General features: G+C 34.8%; 1 protein-coding gene across 1 annotated transcript in view; it reads left to right on the top strand.

The window, feature by feature from the left end:
• The first annotated feature begins 15,057 nt into the window (after positions 1-15,057).
• The window catches only part of LOC114662345 (sorting nexin-12), a 38,643-nt gene continuing 33,211 nt past the window's right edge, over positions 15,058-20,489 (top strand). Inside the window, exon 1 of the mRNA XM_028815743.2 lies at positions 15,058-15,320. Coding sequence (XP_028671576.1) covers positions 15,156-15,320 — 165 coding nt within the window. The 5' untranslated portion in view covers positions 15,058-15,155. The remainder of the gene's footprint in view (positions 15,321-20,489) is intronic.

Here is a 20,489-nt window from a genome sequence, read left to right as displayed (position 1 = left end):
TAGCAGTCTCAGCCTGTAGTCATTAGATACTAGGCAGTAGCCTGTTCTGTAAACAGATGTAAAAGACTGACTGAACCAGAATGGAGTGTAAAGAACATAAGAAATGTTATATAGAAAAGTTAGAAGTCATTCAGTTTAATCAAATTTTTTTGGCTCACTAATAGCTAAACAGTCCCAATATCTCATTCAAATATTTTTTAAAAGCTTTCAGGGTCTCCGCTTGAACTATATGATATGTCACCTCCAGATACTCACAATTTGTCCCATTTCTGAACTGCTCTTCCTCTTAACTTTCATCACTGTTTTCAAGTTCAAACTTTTGTTGGATTAACTTTATTGATATCCTTGGGAGTTTTGAAGATCCCCATGTAACTTTCTCTGCTCAGGACTAACTTGTTAGACTAGGACATTAAATTTAGCCCTGGGATATACTGGCTAGATTTCACTTTACAGAAAATAATGCTGCTTTGTATTTTTTACAGGAAATAATGCCGCTATGTATTTTTGTAGCCATATGGCCAGAATTACACAAAGTAGTCCAAATGTGGTCTAACAGAAAATATTATAGAGTCGGAGTATGACATTAATTGATTTCCATTCGAAACCTTTTACACTACTGTTTATGCTATTAGGTACTTTTGCACATTGCCTAGAAGATTAGAGTGTTATATCAGCTTAAATTTTACTCAAGTGTTTGCCCAGTCCAAGATGATCCTCTTTTTTAATTAATTTTACTCAATTTTCAGTTTTTGCTCTACCTAAAGTGTTATTTGTTATGTTTCAGCCAGTTTTTTTTACCTTGTACTTACAGTATTTGTTTTATTGTTAATTTTGTCATTTTTTTCAATGACTATTTTTTATGTTTTAACGTGATTTCTGTTATATTGGTTTATTGTTTATTATTTGTATTTTGGTCCTTTAAATATAAATAAATAAATATAAATCCTTTTTGTGTGGTAACCCCAAAAGGTCGGACCACCCTGACATCCCTGCCAATGGACCCCGAGGTTTGCTAACGTTTGAAGTGTTAGTAGTGTCTTGTGTAAGTAAGATTTGGATGTTCTAGTTTTCTTTATTTTTTGCTTGACTTTGGATTTTGGTATTTGATTACAGACTAGATCTGTAAGCCTCTTTTAGTCAATCATTATGACCTTTTTTCCTTCACTTTGCTTAGAAAATACATAATACATGAATACTGAATAATATATAAACATAATATTAACATCATTTACATAATAACAAAGACATAGGAAAAATAATAATTAAAAAAACATAAGCCAAGGAAATAAACCCTGGTTGCAATATAAGAAGCAACTAACACCTCACTTGCATATGCTGTTAGTTGCATACTTGCATTTTTGAAGTTGTGACATTATGGTGGTTATTGTTATCCTCATAAACAGGACCATGGAGAAATTCTCACCAACACAAAATATGTAGAGAATTAAGTGTTTTGTTCATCTAAACTTTAAAAGAAATAACAATCATTTTTGTTTTTAATATGCATTGCCCAATCAAATATTTCTATCTCTACATTTTAAGCATTATTCAAATTTTTAATTCATCTCTCTCCATATGTACATCTGTGATGTCCCTTTGTAGTAAAATAGAATTTGCAGGGAACTAATGAAAAAAGATTTAGATTAGAAAATTAAATTTAATAAATAGTTTGAACAAAAGTAAAATGACAAAAGGAAAATACAAAGAAAAAAAACACAAAACATGAGTGGAGATGGACACACTACCCACAACCACCCCACCCTTTATGCTTGATGTCCTAACTCGCAGAGTTTCATGCATTCTTTCTCAGAATCCCTCAGAATCTCTCCACATTTGGAGTTTTTATCATTTGATTTAAAATGTTTCTGCTTAGTGCCAAAATTACTTCTACAGTAATGTTTTTTTTTTCTCAAAATAATATTGTTCAGAAAACTCCCCAACATCAAGTTCAGATTGATATGAATTTTACTTTAGTGTACATCATGCTAACCAAAAGAAAATTTAGTTGAGTGCAGATCACAGGATCACTCTTAAAAATAACGGTACTTTAATGGCACTTAATGGTGCTTTACTGGGTTGTGTGGTTCTTTGTTGAACCTTTGCTTGACAAAGCACCATTTTATTCTGGGAAGGGTTCTTTGCATATGAAATTGATTCTTTGTGCTGAGAAACTTTCTAATTAGTAAAAAAAAGCTGAAATATTTAATGTAGGATAGGTTAACTAGCAGGACATTAACAGATTGGCCTGTGTTACTGGACATATGCAGCAGGAACCCACTGAAGTTTCATAAAACTTTTATAATCTATTCATAGTTATTTACTATATAGATCCTGTTAAGGATCTACTGTAAATACATAAAGGTTCTTTCTGGAGCCTTCTTCTGGATGGGCCTTTTGGGAACCAAAAATGGTTCCCCTATGACATCACTCTGAAGAACCACTCTGGCACTTTTATTTTTAAGAGTTTACATGGTTTAGTTTTTTAGCCTATTTTTTGGTCTTACATACTTAACCACTGACTTCTTTATGCTTTCTCAAGCTCTAGAATGAACTTGGCCAAATAGATAATGGTAATCAATTAAATACTTTTAAAATTATATTACTGATTTTTGAATATTTACAAAATAGCTGATACAACCCAAAATGTTTACATTGTGCTTTAAACAAAACACATATAATAGTAAATATTATTACATAACAAAAGACAAAATACCACTTTATTAATGTTCAAGAAAATATTAATCTGAAACAATAATTTGCCTAAAAGTCAATAAAACATTACATTAAATTGTAACATAAATGTAATATAATTACATTTTGAAAAGGTAAGCTATTCTTTTGACACACCTGTATTTATAAAAACAACTTTTGGGTCAAATATATTAGTTCTTGTAACATCATACTCAAAATTATTTATAATGGCGTACTTAAAAAATACTAAACCTAAAACTTGTTTCGTCCAAAACTTGTGTATTTCTCCAAATTAAAACAGAAGATTAAATAACCATCATCTAAAAGAAAAGAAAATAAGATGCTGCCCCTCATAAAAGTATGACAAGAATACGACAAACATATTCTTGTGGAAAGAAAAAAAAGAACCCATTCTTCCCTAAAATAGATACATTGAATCTATAATAATAAAAGGCAAAGCCCTCACTGACTGACTGACTGACTCACTCACTCACTGACTGACTCACTCATCACTAATTCTCCAACTTCCCGTGTAGGTGGAAGGCTGAAATTTGGCAGGCTCATTCCTTACAGCTTACTTACAAAAGTTAGGCAGGTTTCATTTCGAAATTCAAAGCGTAATGGTCATAACTGGAACATATTTTTTGTCCATACACTGTAATGGAGGAGGCGGAGTCACGTATCGCGTCATCACGCCTCCTACGTAATCACGTGAACTAAAAACAAGGAAGACATTTACAGCACGAGTCACACGCGGGAACGAAGGTTAACGACGTTAATTTTTGACTGTCTTTTAATACTGTGTAAGCATACATATTACCACATGTGCAATTAAACGTGTGCATTTACGGGGTGATTTCTCAGGCTTAAAAGCTCACCTTTTATCAAACGCGGGAACAAAGGTAACTGACGTTGTTCACTGTCTTTTAATACTGTGTAACCATACATATTAACACATGTGCAATTAAACGTGTGCATTTACGGGGTGATTTCTCAGGCTTAAAAGCTCGCCTTTTACTAAAAAGGTAAATGCAAAACTATTTTCAATCAGTTTATTGAAACGCTCCCGTTAAGGATTGCAATAACATATTCGCGAGATAAAAGAACGAAGTAGGGGGAAATGGAGGAACAGCCGCAAACAGCGAAGAGCAAAAAATTAATTAAACAATTGAGAACGGAGCGAGTTAAGCATACAAGCATGTTCATAAGGGAAACAAAGCACGGTGTAAAACGTAAGTTTAAATTAAGTTTATAGAAACGCTCCGCTGCGGATTGCAATAACATATTCGCGAGATAAAAGTTTAATGAGAAGACACGAGGTATAAACGAACCACACGCCGTGGCGCACGTTAGGGGCAACAGTTTCAACCATTCTATGATCTGCTTCTCGCAACTGAAAGACGGCACATGGCGGATGTTAGCCGACTTGCTGACCGCAACGTTAGGGGCTTCAACTATGGCGCTGACGCCACATCTCAGTGCCAACACTTTGCAGACTGTACTTAAAAGACACGCCCTCCTCATTGGACAGTTAAAAACACCAATCAAACCTAACGATGACATCAAGTATTACCCAATCAAAACTAGGAAAGGAGGCATCTTCATAAAATGCGTGTGGGATGATTTGCATGAGACGCTGCTTTAAAAAAAAAATGATAAAAAAAATATGGGATAAATCCCGTCCAGTATTGATTCAAAACGGGACGCGCAATTTCATTCTCAAACGCGGCACGATTCCGTATTTTAAAGGACGGGTGGCAACCCTACAGTGCCAGGTAACCACCCATACAATCAGATTGTGATTCAGACTAGGAATGCAATGAATGTAATTACCCCGATCTACATACAAGGCGAAAGTCTTGCAACATTCAAAGATGATGGTTTGGGATAAGTACACCATACAACATAAAAAAGCTTATGAAGCCTTGAACCGAAAAAAGCAAGATCTCAGAGATCGTAAAAAAAAAAATAGGAGGTAATGTCGTTTTACTCGCTGTAGATTTTAGTCAAACATTACCAGTTATTCCACGAGGGAGACCAGCAGATGAACTCAACGCGTGTTTAAAATCCATGCTTCTCCACGCTCTGTTATATGTCGCGTGTTCTCGGTAGGTGCACCAAAAAATTTATACATTTAAGCATGTAATGGGCAAACAAAAAATGAGGTATACCCGAAGGCACTGCAGTAGTACTTAATGTAACTTTACTTCTTAAATGTTAATGTTTTACTGTTTAAATAATTTATACGCTTCTTATATGTTGTTCAAATTCTTTTATCAAAATACCACTGACAGCGCAATGCACGATAACATGGAGTGAATACACCCTACGCATCCGCCCACGGCTGCCCTGCTGTGCGCAGATAGGAGTTGATTCTACAATAAAATAAAATAAAGATAAAAAGAGTAAAACAATCATCACCCATAAAGCGTGTGTGTGTGTATATATGTGTATATATATATGTTGATATGTGGATGTGTATATGTATATATATATATATATATATATATATATATATATATATATATATATATATATATATATATATATATGTGTATGTGTATATGTATATATATGTTTATATATGTGTGTGTGTATTTTATATATATAAAACACAGCAACACTCATAACAATGACAACACAATTACATTGACAATCATGTTACGTTATTTTTAAAATGTTTCCTTTTTTTTTCATAACCTCTTTAACACACTACTTCTCCGCTGCGAAGCGCGGGTATTTTGCTAGTAGTTCTATAATTGTGATATTAATTAAGAAAATATACCTTAACATACTAACGGCATTAACTGATTGATTTAGGAGTTTAGTTTTCTATGGCCTAAAATGCAATTAAAAAACAAATAATGCAACTCAATAAAATAAAGCCAACCTCTCCTTTTTAATCCATGTCTATTAAAGAAAGGAGCTGTATATGAAAAGTAGAGCTGAAACCGATGACTGAAGCCAACCTTAAAGTACAACAAAGAAAGAAAAAAAACTCAAACAAAATGTTTCAGTATTCACATACATGCACAGCTAGACCTCTTAAACAGTCCAGTATAAAAATATATACAGGGCTGTAAAAAACCGATGGTCTTTTTCCTGATTTCCAGATTTTCTAACGTGCCATTGCACATTTTAAAGACATTAAGGTTTCAGGTCTTCAGTCAAAATCTAAGTTATATTAAGGGTATATTAGTGAACAAATATTTTTTTTGTTTTACTTATGCTGTGTATGGATCGACTAAAATTACCAAACGTCAGCTGAACCTGTGTGAAAAAGTAATTGTCCCTTTACACTTGCATCACCTTTAGTCACAATGTCTGCAATCAAATGCTTTCTGTGATTCTATATCAACCTACATTACTGGGGAAGGATTTTAGTCAACTGTTGAAATTCATTACTTCAGAAACATTGGTAGATTTTAAAAATGAACTGTGCATTTTTTAATGACTTTGGGAAGCAAGGCTTTTAAAATCTTATAGATTGACAATGAAAGTTTTTGTCTAGGGAGAAATAAAAGAGAACTCAGTGACCAAGCAGAAGTCAAATACACAAAGAGATATAAGCAAAGGAACTGTCAAAGATGAAAATAGAAAAACATGAATCATACTCAGTAGTCAAAGCAAATGTTTGTCAATAGTCCAAAGGTTTCTTTCTTTAAGTAACCTAACGCTGCAGTTGTATGTACAGTGATCCCTCGCTATATCGCGCTTCGCCTTTCGCGGCTTCACTCTATCGCGGATTTTATATGTAAGCATATTTAAATATATATCGCGGATTTTTTGCTGGTTCGCGGATTTCTGCGGACAATGGGTCTTTTAATTTCTGGTACATGCTTCCTCAGTTGGTTTGCCCAGTTGATTTCATACAAGGGATGCTATTGGCAGATGGCTGAGAAGCTACCCAACTTGCTTTTTTCTCTCTCTCTCTTGCGCTGACTTTCTCTGATCCTGATGTAGGGGGTGTGAGCAGGGGGGCTGTTCGCACACCTAGACGATACGGACGCTCGTCTAAAAATGCTGAAAGATTATCTTCACGTTGCTACCTTCTGTGCAGCTGCTTCGTGAAGCGACAAGCTGCACGGTGCTTCACATACTTAAAAGCTCGAAGGGCACGTATTGATTTTTGACTGTTTGTTTTTCTCTGTCTCTCTCTCTCTCTCTCTCTCTCTCTCTCTCTCTCTCTCTCTCTCTCTCTCTCTCTCTCTCTCTCTCTCTCTCTCCCTGCTCCTGACGGAGGGGGTGTGAGCTGCCGCCTTCAACAGCTTTGTACCGGCGGTGCTTCGCATACTTACAAGCCAAACAGCCCTATTGATTTGTTTGCTTTTCTCTCTCTCTTTCTGACAGTCTGTGCTCCTGACGCGCACTGCTTTGAAGAGGAAGATATGTTTGCATTCTTTTAATTGTGAGACGGAACTGTCATCTCTGTCTTGTCATGGAGCACAGTTTAAACTTTTGAAAAAGAGACAAATGTTTGTTTGCAGTGTTTGAATAACGTTCCCGTCTCTCTACAACCTCCTGTGTTTCTGCGCAAATCTGTGACCCAAGCATGACAATATAAAAATAGCCATATAAACATATAGTTTCTTATTTCGCGGGTGGCTCTGGAACGCAACCCCCGCGAGGAAGGAGGGATTACTGTATTTGATCGAACAAGATCCAAAGCTAGGATGCCAACTGCTATATGCCACCATCTTATATAGGTATGCAGTGATGACAGCACAAATCACATTGTCATGTGATGACATGACCGGCAATAGGCATGGTAACCACAATGATTTGCTGCACCCTGTAAGAAAGTTGTAGAAAATGGCATTGTCTATGAATAATGCAAAATGATGGTGTCAGAAAAAACAATAAAATAACATTAGACATAAAAAAATCTATTATTGATTAACAGAGAAAAGTCATAGACTCGCATGCATAAAAGCACTGGTGACAGTTTCAGGTCCTGCCATTGCATTTCTATTGAGTTTAGACATGCACTTCAACCTGACCAGTTCAAAACTTTAGTTTTGCTTCTTTCAGCTATTTTCATGTGGACATTCTTTAGTCTTTTGACCACTGATCCAACTAAACATCAGTTTCAGCCCATGTGATGGGCAAAGTGAGCACTTTTATTTATTTTGGAATGGTTGAGATGATTTCAAAATGAACGAAAAAGAAAAAAATATTTTTGAGAAAGAAAACAGAGAAATTAAATGACTGACATTAAAAGTAAAAAAAAATGGATTATTAATTTTCAGAAGATTTGCTTCAGTAGTAATTCTTTCGCAAAAATAAAGTACTGTCTTTACTAAGAAGGACAATTCTTTGGTCTAAAATTAGATGCAAGCTGATGGCCATGGCCTTGTTATGTGGCAGATACATGAGCATGTCACCATGTCATGACATGATAAATATCATGGACAGATGATCTAACATTTCTGTTTAACAATTTTCTGATATAGAGCAGAATTTATGGTTCCTTCAGTTATAATATGACACCTAGCACCTGAGACAGTAAAACTACCCCACATTGTCACACTACTACTACAACCAACATCATATTTTACTTCAGGTATGATATTCTTACTGTTGAATACCATATTTATTTTGCATCAGATATAATTGTACACTGACTATTCCTCAAGCAAGAAAAAGTCTGCAATTTCTTGGATTTTTTAGGAACCTTTGTGACTTCCGGAGCATTTTATATTGTGCCCTTGGGGTAGTGTTGGAGTGAAGTACCAGAGCTTTATAAATTGCTTGTTACCCTGTATCAGCGTGTGCTCCTAACCTCTCTCTCTCTCTCTCTCTCTTTCCGAATTAATTGATATCAGCAATTTTTTTTTATAATCTCGTTTTCTTGACTGTGACCATATGTGCTTGTTGAATTGTTGTGCTAAAAACTCTTATTATTCCTTTAATTGGGTTGATTTACCTGGGGCAGCTAAGTTTTACACAATTCCAGTTTGTGATATGTAAATGAATTTAGGTAAATAAAACAACTTAGTTGTTCAGTCGGGTGTACTTAATCTAATACTAATATTTGACCAAAGATCTTAAAATACAGAGGAAGTCTTGGGTGAGGAGGGTGCAAAAAACGTTTTCTCAGCACTGTATATCGCTGACTTAAAAAAAAAGAAAGAAAATAAAAAAAGATAAACATGAGCCACTAAGACTATTCTCTCAGGATTCCAATAAGATATCCAAGCTGATTTCATAATACAAGCAAACTGCAAATCATTTTAGAATTAGCAACACCCATACTGAAGGTGCACAAGAACTTCTTCATATAATTATCACAAATGTGTTGTTTCAAACATACTGGGATTACATCAATTGTAAAAAACAATAACAGGGTACCAGTGAAAACCAAAAGAGATGAACCACTGCCAATTAATTACCAACTCCAGAAAATATATAAAAATAACTATTATTATGTTTAATAAGCAATTTAGATATTTTGAAGATAAATAAATGTAAACCATATTTTTGGCTTCAGTGCTAACTATCGTTACATAGTTTATTTGGTTACATATTCAAACTGTGGACTTTAAATGAGTGATACGGATAAGAAAATGAAAACACATATCCAAGCATTTTAGCTCTTGTATGTTGTTTTTCTTGAAGAAAATTGTAATTAAACGTCTCCAAATGACTGAATTGTTATGACTGTGGCTATTATAATTAAAGTACTCTATGAAGGCAAAAGTATGTTCTCATTTTCTCCAGAGTAATTATGTCAGCTTATTAAACAAGTAATTGATAGTTCCTTGTCACTTCTTATTCTGTTTCCACTGTTATGGACACTTATATTTAGCTTTATAAGTAAAACTGGGAACGACATGGGGTGCAAATAAATTCAAAAGTGAAAACTGAAGCTGTTTATATAGTTTAATCATACACTGGGGGTATTTATTTTCTCAGGTGATACACAGCTGTATAAACAAGACTGTTATGCCAAAAATAATTGGTGACCCAGTGTCATAACATAAAAGTACCATTGTTGCACTTTTCAACATTTTGGCCTTGCTATTTTTTTGTAAAATAAAATTAAAATACATGATGTGCAAAGAAACTGACATATTGATAGTTTCAGTCACCTAATGTTAAACTGAATCACCTCCACCTAAGCGGTCTAAAGCTATATTTAGACGGATATTGGAAGTAATTTGATATCCAGACATTTTGCCATATTGTCATCTGTGTTACATATTCAGACCTGTGTATTATGTTGTGTTTATAAAATTGACCAAAAGAAACTAAATTCATAACACTTTATACATAATACTTTTCAGACTTTCCGCACAGTTTGTTCACTTTTAACAATCCAAGCCCTAAATAAAAGAAAAAATAGTCATGTTTAGGCATCAGTGAATTTGATTTCATAAGTTATGCAGAAGGCTTTGTTTTCATTTTCAGAACTGAACAGTGACATTTGACACTAATTTGTTGTTTTTTTACTTTCTTGCTGCTTAAAGAGCAAGTATGTTTACTGTATTTAGATTCATTTAGAAGTTGCTTCCTTTTACTTTATTGTTCAAGTGATGACCTTGGACAGATGACTTTGCTTTACACATTTGTCCATTCTAAATGCCAAGGCTGCAGAGAAAAGATAATGAAAAGGAATAGTTGTCTTTTTCTGGAAGAAATTATTTTCTCATTTGCCTACTTTTATAATGATCTTACCAGCCTTCCCTTGTATTCTGTTTTTTAATGGTTTCTGATAATTATTCAACTCTTCTGCATTTAAAAAATGTTTTCAAAATTCGAAAAAGAGCTTTTTTGTAACATATACACGGCTCCAATGAAAGTTTAAATTTTACAGGCAAGTTACTACAGTATTATTATCATAATCATTATCTTTTCAGCTCAATAATTAGCTATGTGTATTCATACAGCCATTCATCGTTTATCCAACCCGCTATATCCTAAGTACAGGGTCACAGTCGTCTGCTGGAGCCAATCCCAGCCAACACAGGGCGCAAGGCAGGAAACAAACCCTGGGCAGGGCGCCAGCCCACCACAGGGCGCGCACAGACACACACACGCACACACCAAGCACACACTAGGGCCAATTTAGAATCACCAGTGCACCTAACCTGCATGTTTTTGGAGTATCGGACACAGGGAGAACATGCAAACTCCCCGCAGGGAGGACCAGGGAAGCGAACCTGGGTCTCCCAGCGCTACCCACTGCACCATCCTATGCGTATTCATTCTCACCCAATTAACAGTACGGCCCATATTTGTTTTTCAATAAACATTATGTTTTTAAGATAACAAAAAAGAAAATTGGTTCTAAAATAATTTCAGTTTTTAGGATCTATGACATTATACTTCACAGTTTGCCTAGAGTATGCCTAAATGAAATAGAATCACAACAAACTGAAGATTTAATATAAAATGATAAAATATTGCATATTTATAATTGTGTAAATGGACATAAAGCAAGTATACATTGATATTACACAAAATAAAGTGCAAAGTCAAATTCAGAGCAGCTTAAAACTGTCACTTAGTCACTCACAATTTTAAATAAGCAGGAAGAGATAAGGAGAATTTCAGTTAGATTTAAGCTATAAACAAGAGACTGATATCTCTCATGATCTTCCAGTTATATGTTAAAAGACAACAACCTTTTTCTTTATGTCACACATTTTCCAGTAGACATTAACAAGAACTTTTTTTCATAAATGTTTTGTAGTGTTTCTGCAACATGACATTTTGGCATAGTACATAAGCAAAAGTAGTATTTTGATTATTTTCCTCAACTTTCTAATAAAAGCACTGACATAGTGCCACACTACTTAGTATTACTATCTTACAGCTTTAGAGGGAAGGGGCTTAAATCTTAGCCTAGACACTATATAATGAGTCTGTATATTTTTTCCATGGATCTATGGATTTTGTCTTGGTTCTCTGGTCTTTACTCATATCCTAGATAAATGGTCTTATGTTAATTGATAACTCTTGATCAGCTTGGCATGAATGAGTGTGGATGTGTATAAAATCATCCTATTCAGAGTTAGTTCCTACTGTACTTTTCCCCAGGATAGGCTTTGCCTCCCTGCAATCTTATAAAATACAAAGCATGATCAGAAATAATGAATGACTTAAGGTTTTTTAGGTAAAGACAAAGATTAGGATTGTAGATTCTAGCATTCTAAAAATTATGATTCTAAAAATATATTTTGTCATAAAAAATTATAATAAATGCATATCAAATATTATTGTATTTATTCAACAAAATCATAAACATTATCAAAAAGTGAAATAAAATAGTTCAATTTAGTTTAATAAAACTCAGTTCCACTTATAAGCTGAAAATGGTATCCACTAATTTTTGTTAAAATATAATACAAAATGATATGTAACAAAAATACTAAATATAATTTTAAAGCATTAAAAAGTATGTGTGGTGTGTATAAAATGTATTCATCACCTCTTGGAAGTTTTCAAATTTTATTATTATACAACACTGAATTAGTGGAACAGAGGATTTAATTTGGCTTTTTTGACATTGATCAACAGAAAAATAGTCTTTAAAGTCAAAGTGAAGACAGATCCCTGCAAAGTGATCTAAATTAATTACAAATATAAAACACAAAATAATTGATTGCATAAGTATTCTCCTCCTTCAAGTCAGTTTTTAGTAGATGCTCCCTTTGGAAGCCATGACATCCTATTTAGTTTGTGTGCACAGGTCTCTGTTAGGGCTGCATATCTGCACTCATATATTTTCCCATTCTTCTTTGCAAATCTGCTCAAGCTTTGTCAGGCTACACGGTGATCATGAGTGGACAGCATCTTCCAAGCTCAGCCACAAATTTTCAATTAGATAAGTCTCTGGCTCTGCTCTCTTCACTTGCACTCAATGAAGAGCACTATACAAAAACAAACTGAACTGAGCTGAACTGACTCAACCACTCCAGTACATTAACATTGTTGTTTTTAAGTAATTCTTGCGCAGCTTTGGCTTTATGCTTTGACTTGTTGTCTTTTTGGAAAACAACTCTAATCCTAAGGTACAAGTTTCTTGCAGACTGCATTACTTTTTCCTCTAGGAATACCTTGTACTTTGCTGAATTAATTTTATCCTCTGACCTCACAAGCCTTCCAGGGCTTACTGTAGGAGAGCATCCTCACAGCATGTTGCTGCCACTTTCATATTTCACAGAGGAATGGTGTGATTTTGATAAGGTGCGGTGTTCAGACACAAACATGGCATTTAGTCTGATGCCCAAAAGCTCCAGTTTGGTCTCATTAGACTATAATACCTTCTTCCAACTGACTTCAGAGTGTCTAGCTGAGATGTCATGTGTGGTAGTTTAACCGTGTCTTTCTTTTTATCACATAAAGCTACAACTGGTTAAGAACCTGGACAACACTTGTCTGCACAGTCTCCCCAATCTCAGCTGCTGTAGCTTGTAGCTTTTTAATCAGTGCTGTCAGGATAGGCACCAATTGCCAATGACCCTGACCTGGATAAGGAAACTTAATAGATGGACAGACATTTTTAGTCAGTAGGAATCCTGCAAATAACTTAGTAAGGTAATACTGAATTACTTCAAAGAGTATAAATTTTAATTTGGTTTAAAGTATTCAGATTTTAGGCATTCTTATTTATAGTTTAATCATTATATAGACATGTTTTCAAACATGTGCTTTATAAGCTCAAAAATACTTCTTTACAAAATTCAAAATTAAGTTAGTTTTTTAATATGGAATGTTCTTAAAAGCTACTCTATTTGCATCAATAAGAATTTGCTCTGTCTTGAGCATGTTCATATTACTTGCTTGCTACTCTACAGCTAATACAATACAAAGCAGCATAAACTATGAAGAATGACAAAATAACTCCAATTTGTATATAATTTAAGGGCCAAGTTTACAATACTTAATTTCCACAGATAACCTGTAAATAGCTTAATCCTTCTTTACCTTACAGAACATACCAATATCATGATTCCAAAGTGTACATTGCAATTACAAGGATATGCAGAACTAGTTACTGTATGTGAGAGTAAAATAAAGTAAAGCAAGCTTTAACTTTAGGTATCCAAATTTTGGAATGATCTGCCTATCACCATAACAGAAGCCTTGTTGGACTCTCGCTTTAAATAAGGTCTGGTATGTCTTTACCATACTACTGTATACTTTTGTCAGAGCGTCTGTTTAAACTTTGCTGATTTCTTTTTAATAACTGTGGCAATTTGTCTGATTAACTGTTATTAAGTAATTATCATTCTCATTCTTCTTTCAGTATCCTGCAGTTGCATTTAGTGTCACTGCCATTTAAATCAAACTATCTGTTGTGGAAGATCATTTGTATAATATGGGCTTGTGTCAAGTGTCCCAAAATCATTCTCAAGCTAAGAGACTGCTGTGTTCAGCTCAGCAGCTGCATATTTAACCTTGCCTTGTATAAATTAATAACAATGACAATGTAAAGATCAGAAACTGTAGTTATATCTGGTAATAACTACTACCAACTGACCATGAAAACATGATATCACAGCTAGCTAGCAAGTATTTTTGGCAATATAGATCTCTATTTCTCCTCCCTAACAAGGAGTAAAGCTTACTTCTGCCAAACTCTCCTGATCTTGGAGTGGATGTAAAGCCTCCAAAAATGGACCCAGTGTTAAACCCTATTATTTTATGGAAATTGGTGACAGCTGACAATACCATGCTGAACTGTGGACTAGAATGTTTGTCTTCTTCATTGCCATGTATTTAAATGTAAACCGAAAGTCGCTATCGTGATACGTTTTCCTTCAACATTTGAATCACGTGCTTACTAAGTTAGTTGGCAAATTAATATTGGCCTGCTCAGTATGTGTGTGAGAGGGTTCTGGCAAGTTTATGGACAGGCAATCCAACCAGGGTGGGAGCCTGCTGTGCTTGAGGCTTTCTCCCAGCAACTCTAAAGTTTGTTATTATAAAAAACGATTTAAATATATAACGAGAATTATAAGAGGCACAAATCAGGGATGGGAAATGATTCATTAGTTTTTCGTTATAGTTGAAAATTGTAGAACTAATTGAGATTTGTGGAAACAACAAATGGAACACACTTGACTTTATGCTATTCTGTTATGGCTTTAAGAACAACCATCGTTTGTCCTTTACAGATTTCGAAAAGTGATTTTTAACTGTTACATACAACAGTTTTGTGACCAACACGGTTTTTGTACACGATATTCCTAAACCACTTCCTTCTGGAAGTTGCTGTTGCTTCCACATAACTTAAAGTGATTGGCTTTGCATGCAGTAAAGCCCGCCCATCCTAAAACGTTGCCGTCTCAGAGTTCCACTACAATTGGTTGATTGTTTCAATCAATCATACGAGGTCAACCTTCCGTGTTGTCTCTCTACCTCCTATTGGTTGAATCAGCTGGACAGCCTTCAGGAGCTCCTTGTTGTCTTGCTCTAATTGTGGACCCTGTACACTGGATTCTTTGCGCTGAAAAATGTCGGAAGCAACGGTTGCGGACACCCGTCGTTTAAATTCTAAACCTCAGGATCTCACGGATGCATATGGGCCTCCGAGTAACTTTCTCGAAATCGACGTATTTAACCCACAGACAGTTGGGGTCGGTAGGAACCGATACACAACATACGAGGTCCGAATGCGGGTAAGGCTATGCGCCGAAAGGGAGCAATCCGAGTTCCGAGGATGTAGGTTAGGCCTTCAATCGGTTAACGGTCTTGAAGTGTACCCCTGACATAACGCACTGTTCAGAGCTAATATGTTAGACACAGAAGAAGGGTGACATGCCAAAAGAAAAAACACAGCAGACACATCTCTAGTAGAAGGAAATGGGCGTTTTCGTTGCTGCAAGGAAAACTCTTGATTCATTGGAAATGTGAGATATAAAGCTGTACTGACCTGCTAAAAATAGTACACATTTTGAATCAGAAAACAAGGAGAACTAATAACTGATTACAAGTATTTGTGCAGGAGTGCAGATTTTAACACATTTCAAGTATAGGTATGTATCGGATACATTCTGTAAGGATGTTGCTGAATTGGCAATAAATATCCATAAGGAAATAAGTGAAGACTGTACAGCAGAATTCCAAGCCTGATAATCTATTACACTGTTAATTTTACGAATTATCGAAATACCTAATCCGAGATGCATCATGTACTTTTAAATATTCTGAATTTTACAAGAAACATTAAACGAACATTGCTATTTAAAGTTTCTCTAGGATCAGAGGTTAAAATCCATGTTTAAAATGGACCAAAGGGTAATCATAAGCTAGAAAGTTACTCAGACTGTTGGTGAGTGTTTCACAGAAACATTTCAGTTGGTCGTTAGTAACTGCGTTGCAAATTTTATTTAAATTACACGGGACATGTTAAATTAACCAAATGCTTGTTTCATTTTATTAAAATGTGACAAGCTGAACTGCCTCCCGAGATATTTGGCTGATTCTTAATTACTGCATCCTCTGTCACCCCGAGACGTACTGCGTTGCTATGCAGTTTCAGGCAGGGCCTCTGGCATATTCTTGTTGATGCCTTGTCCCAGGGGAAGATTCTATAAGATGTCCTTGGGTGTTAGCATGATGTACCATTGTAGAAAACATACATATTTGTTATTAAAATTGAAAGGTCAAAATATTAGTGGCATAATGGACTTTGTAATTCCATAACCCTAAGATTATTCTGGATTAGTTCTATATTTCCTGTCAATATAAATTACGCAGTTGAAAGAGTAATTCAGTATTTTATGTGGGCTCTTGAGCAAGACCCTTAACCTGCAATTGCTCCGTCTTGGGTATGACCTTAAATTGCATTCAGCCCTGCAAGCAGATCCTCCAACTTGCAGGGAAAACTTGGGGGTTGGTGGCAGGATTGGCACTCCAACCACTCAAAAAAAAAACAAAAAAAAAAAACACACACTGTTCCATTCAAACAAGTGTGGTGCTGAGGTGTCACCCACTGCAAGGCTGCTCGGGTTCTAATTTAGGATCCTGAGGTGGTTTGTCAGATGGTGGGTGTGCCAATGCACTGTATCAGTGCATGCTCCTATGTTTTAATATATTTTTTATACTTTTCATTCTGTATTAAATAATGCAGTCTAATTATGCTAATTTAGTTAAGTTTGTGAATGTAAATGTTAAGATAAAAATGATTTATTATATGTTCACTCTGGACTTGTCTTTGATGTCATAAGATCTTTAATGCTGTCTTTTTTTTCGTTCATTGGAGCCCAAATTACCTGATATGACTTAACAAAATACAACATACTCAGCTGAGTGTACAAAGTAGAGTTTTTACTTTTTACACTATTTTCCTAGTATTCATTGCAAATAAATCGGTATCCTTCTTTGTCCATCAGTTTTTCCTGCATGTAAACTGTCCTTTTGGAGTAGCTGTGCGTGTTTAACTTTTCTTTCACCTCTGTTCCCTAAATTGCATTTTTCTGCTTTCTTTAGTCCTTGTTTTCAGAAAATGCGTTACATTTATTCTATCATCTTATTTCTACTTCCATTGTATTTTTTTACCTTCTTTGAAAGTACATTCTGTAGTTGTGAAATTCATGTATTTTCATTATATATTTTAGAATACATTGTCGCAGAAAAGAACAGTATGATTTCCAATGGTATCTACTGAATGACTTGTTTATCCAGTAGTTAATCATTTAGTTGAACACATACATTTACTATTTTGTTTATAATATTTAATATTTTGAAAATTATGCCTGTTTAAGGAATATATTATTTAAAGTAATCAATTGACACTCCAGTAGATGCCAGTGCACAGGCCATAGGTAAGTTGCCAAGATTTGTTTCATTTTGTGGTGTTGTTCATTTGAATCTCTGTTTAATTTGTACCATAAACAATTTGTTTCTGTGACCTTTTCTTGGTGTAGCTTACTACAGTTTTCATATTTTCATTTGCTCTAATAATTAATTCCAGCTTCCACAAAACCAGAGATCTTTGTACTTTTGCCACTGGAGGACGGAAAACCTTCGGACCAGTCTTTGGTGCATTTTTTCTTTCTTCTTTAATTGTACATAATTTAAGATACTTTGGTCAGCTGTATGCTTCAAATAAAGGGGTATATTTAATTGCTATCTTATTTACAGTATATCATAAATGAAAGATGTTTATGAGCTATCTTTGATCGGTGGGGCAACCCTTGTTGAAATAAAGATAGGTTTTATATACTATAAATTAATGCCACCCTCCAAAGTACTATTTACATTGTATAAAATATTTCAGTAAACTCTTAACAAAGTACAGTAAAAAGCAATATTAAAGAACAAATGGCACAAACAAAAAAAAAAACCTATCCCCAGTCAAGCAAACATGAATAAATAATTAAAAAAAAAAAGTTCTAAAATGTAAACAGATTATATACATTTATTTTTCAATAATTAATGTGAAAACAACGCAATCAATGCTTATAATTCCTTGGGTAGGTATCTGTATAAAGCAGTTAGATTATTATCTGTTATATCTTGGAATGTAACTAAACCAAGTTGTTGTTTCAGTAGTACCAGACGTTAATGCAATTACTGTCTAGATCAGGGGTAGGCAACGTCGGTCCTGGTGAGCCGCAGTATGTGCAGGTTTTTGTTCCAACCCAGTTCCTTAATGAGAACTCAATTATTGCTGATGAAGCACATATTGCTTAAGTGACATTTTGATGCTTCATTTTAGTGGTCTCGCTTGTTAAGGTTCTCCAACCTTAATTGCTTATTTCAATCTTAAACTGCTGCATTCAGTGTTTTAATTGCTCCTTATTAGCAATAAGATGTAAAAGACAAAGCAGCCAGCAGTTCTCCAGCTAGCTTTTTTCCAATTACATCTGTGTGTGTTCATCATGCACTGTTTGATTTAATAAAACACTTAATAGAAAAATGTGACAGACTGAAAATGATCTTTTTTAGGCTTCATATCATTTGGATGATATCTTTGGAAAGGAAAAAAAATCTACGATATAAGAGCCTTACATTGCACAGACTAACAAGCCATAAAATTAAATAAGGTCTGAGATTGGCAATGATTGGTTTCTAATTAAGCAATTGGGTTGGAATGAAAACCTGTAGCCACTGCGGCTCACCAGGACCGACGTTGCCTACCCCTGGTCTAGATCAGCATAAGAAGAACTTGTATGTAATAAAATAAATTACAGTTTTTGTACCTCTTTAGCAATGCATTCACTTCAAGTGACCGTGAAACTGTAATTTAGCTTACAGAAGTCACCAGTGCATTTCAAGCATAGCTGTTTGTCAAGGCTTTTTTCTAAATTTTCACGTTTAGGTATTGAGAAATATTTCTACTATAATTATCACAATTCTTAAACATAATGAGAAGAAAATATAAATTAACATAAGATAGATAGATACTTTATTAATCCCAAGGGGAAATTCACATACTCCAGCAGCAACTTACTGATACAAAAGACAATATTAAATTAAAGATTGATAATAATGCAGGTAAAAACAGACAATAACTTTATATAATGTTAACGTTTACCCCCCCGGGTGGAATTGAAGAATCGCATAGTTTGGAGGAGGAATGATCTTCTCAGTCTGTCAGTGGAAAGTAAGTTAGAGTAAGATTAAAACACACTTTTAGTGAATACCTTTGTCATACCTCCATTTCTTGCCATGGCTACTTTTTTTTTTTTTTTTAATTATTTATAACTGTTGCGCCTAGCAGATTATGCTTGTAATGAAAGGTGATTATTCTCTTTCAATGTATATGTGTATCTGTGTATGCATGCATGTACAGTACTGTGAAAAAGTTGATTCTCCTTTCTGATTTTTTTTTTTCGTTTACTGTGAATTTTTGACAGTGAATGTTTCCTGGCATTTACCCAAAGTATTAGCAAACAACAGAGTGAACAGATAACACATTTTCCTCCCACAGACTTGTGCGTCTGTGTATGTATGTATATTATAATTATCCATCTAACAAAAGTTATCCAGCACAAACCGACCTCTATGTGAAAAAGTAATTGCCCCGTTATAACGATTCTAATCAGCTAATAGAACAGTCAGGCTCAATATAAACCTCACTTTTTTGATACTTATCACACTCAGTTCCCAGGACATAGATTCTACAAGCACATAATGGCATGGCTTAATAAATCCTGAAGAGATAAGAAAAAAAACTTAAAATCTGTTAGTCCGAAAAGACCTATAAAGCCATTTCTAAGAATCTGAGAATTCATAGAAGCACAGTTCAGAGCCATACTCTTCAAATGGAAGACATTATGGACCAGTAGTGAAATTTCCTAGGAGTGGCTAATGTGTCCAAATTGCTTCATGTACACAGTGTTAAAACAAAGGAAGTCACAAATGATCCTAAAAGATTCAAAAAGAACCGTAGGCTTATCTTGCCTCGGCAAAGCCATTAGGCAAAAATATGCTTCATTGAAAAACAGCAAGGGAGAAATTGGTTCTTGCCAACAATAGCTTAAATGCACATCTCTCATTTGTACATGGTGTATTTTGTTGATCCCTGAAATTTTGGGAGGTTTTTTTATGGACCAATGAAACAAAAATAAAACATTTTGGACAACATAGTTCCCATTTTGTCTGGTGTAAAGCAAGGACAGCATTCCACAGTAAGAATGTCATACTAAATGTTAAGTGTGGTGGTGATGTGTAGATGTTTTACTGCATCATGACCTGGGCAGCTTGCCATAATGAAAGGAAGCATAAATTATGCTCTGTATAAAGAAATTCCTTCAGAAGAATGTCTGGTCATTCATTTGTACTCTGAAGTGTAGTTGGGTCATGCTGGAAGACAGTGATTCAAAACACAAAAGCAAGTC

Source organism: Erpetoichthys calabaricus, chromosome 12 (assembly GCF_900747795.2).
Source record: "Erpetoichthys calabaricus chromosome 12, fErpCal1.3, whole genome shotgun sequence".
Taxonomy (NCBI): domain Eukaryota; kingdom Metazoa; phylum Chordata; class Cladistia; order Polypteriformes; family Polypteridae; genus Erpetoichthys; species Erpetoichthys calabaricus.
Note: the sequence above shows the minus strand (reverse complement) of the source record. Positions and strands in the feature narration are given on the sequence as shown.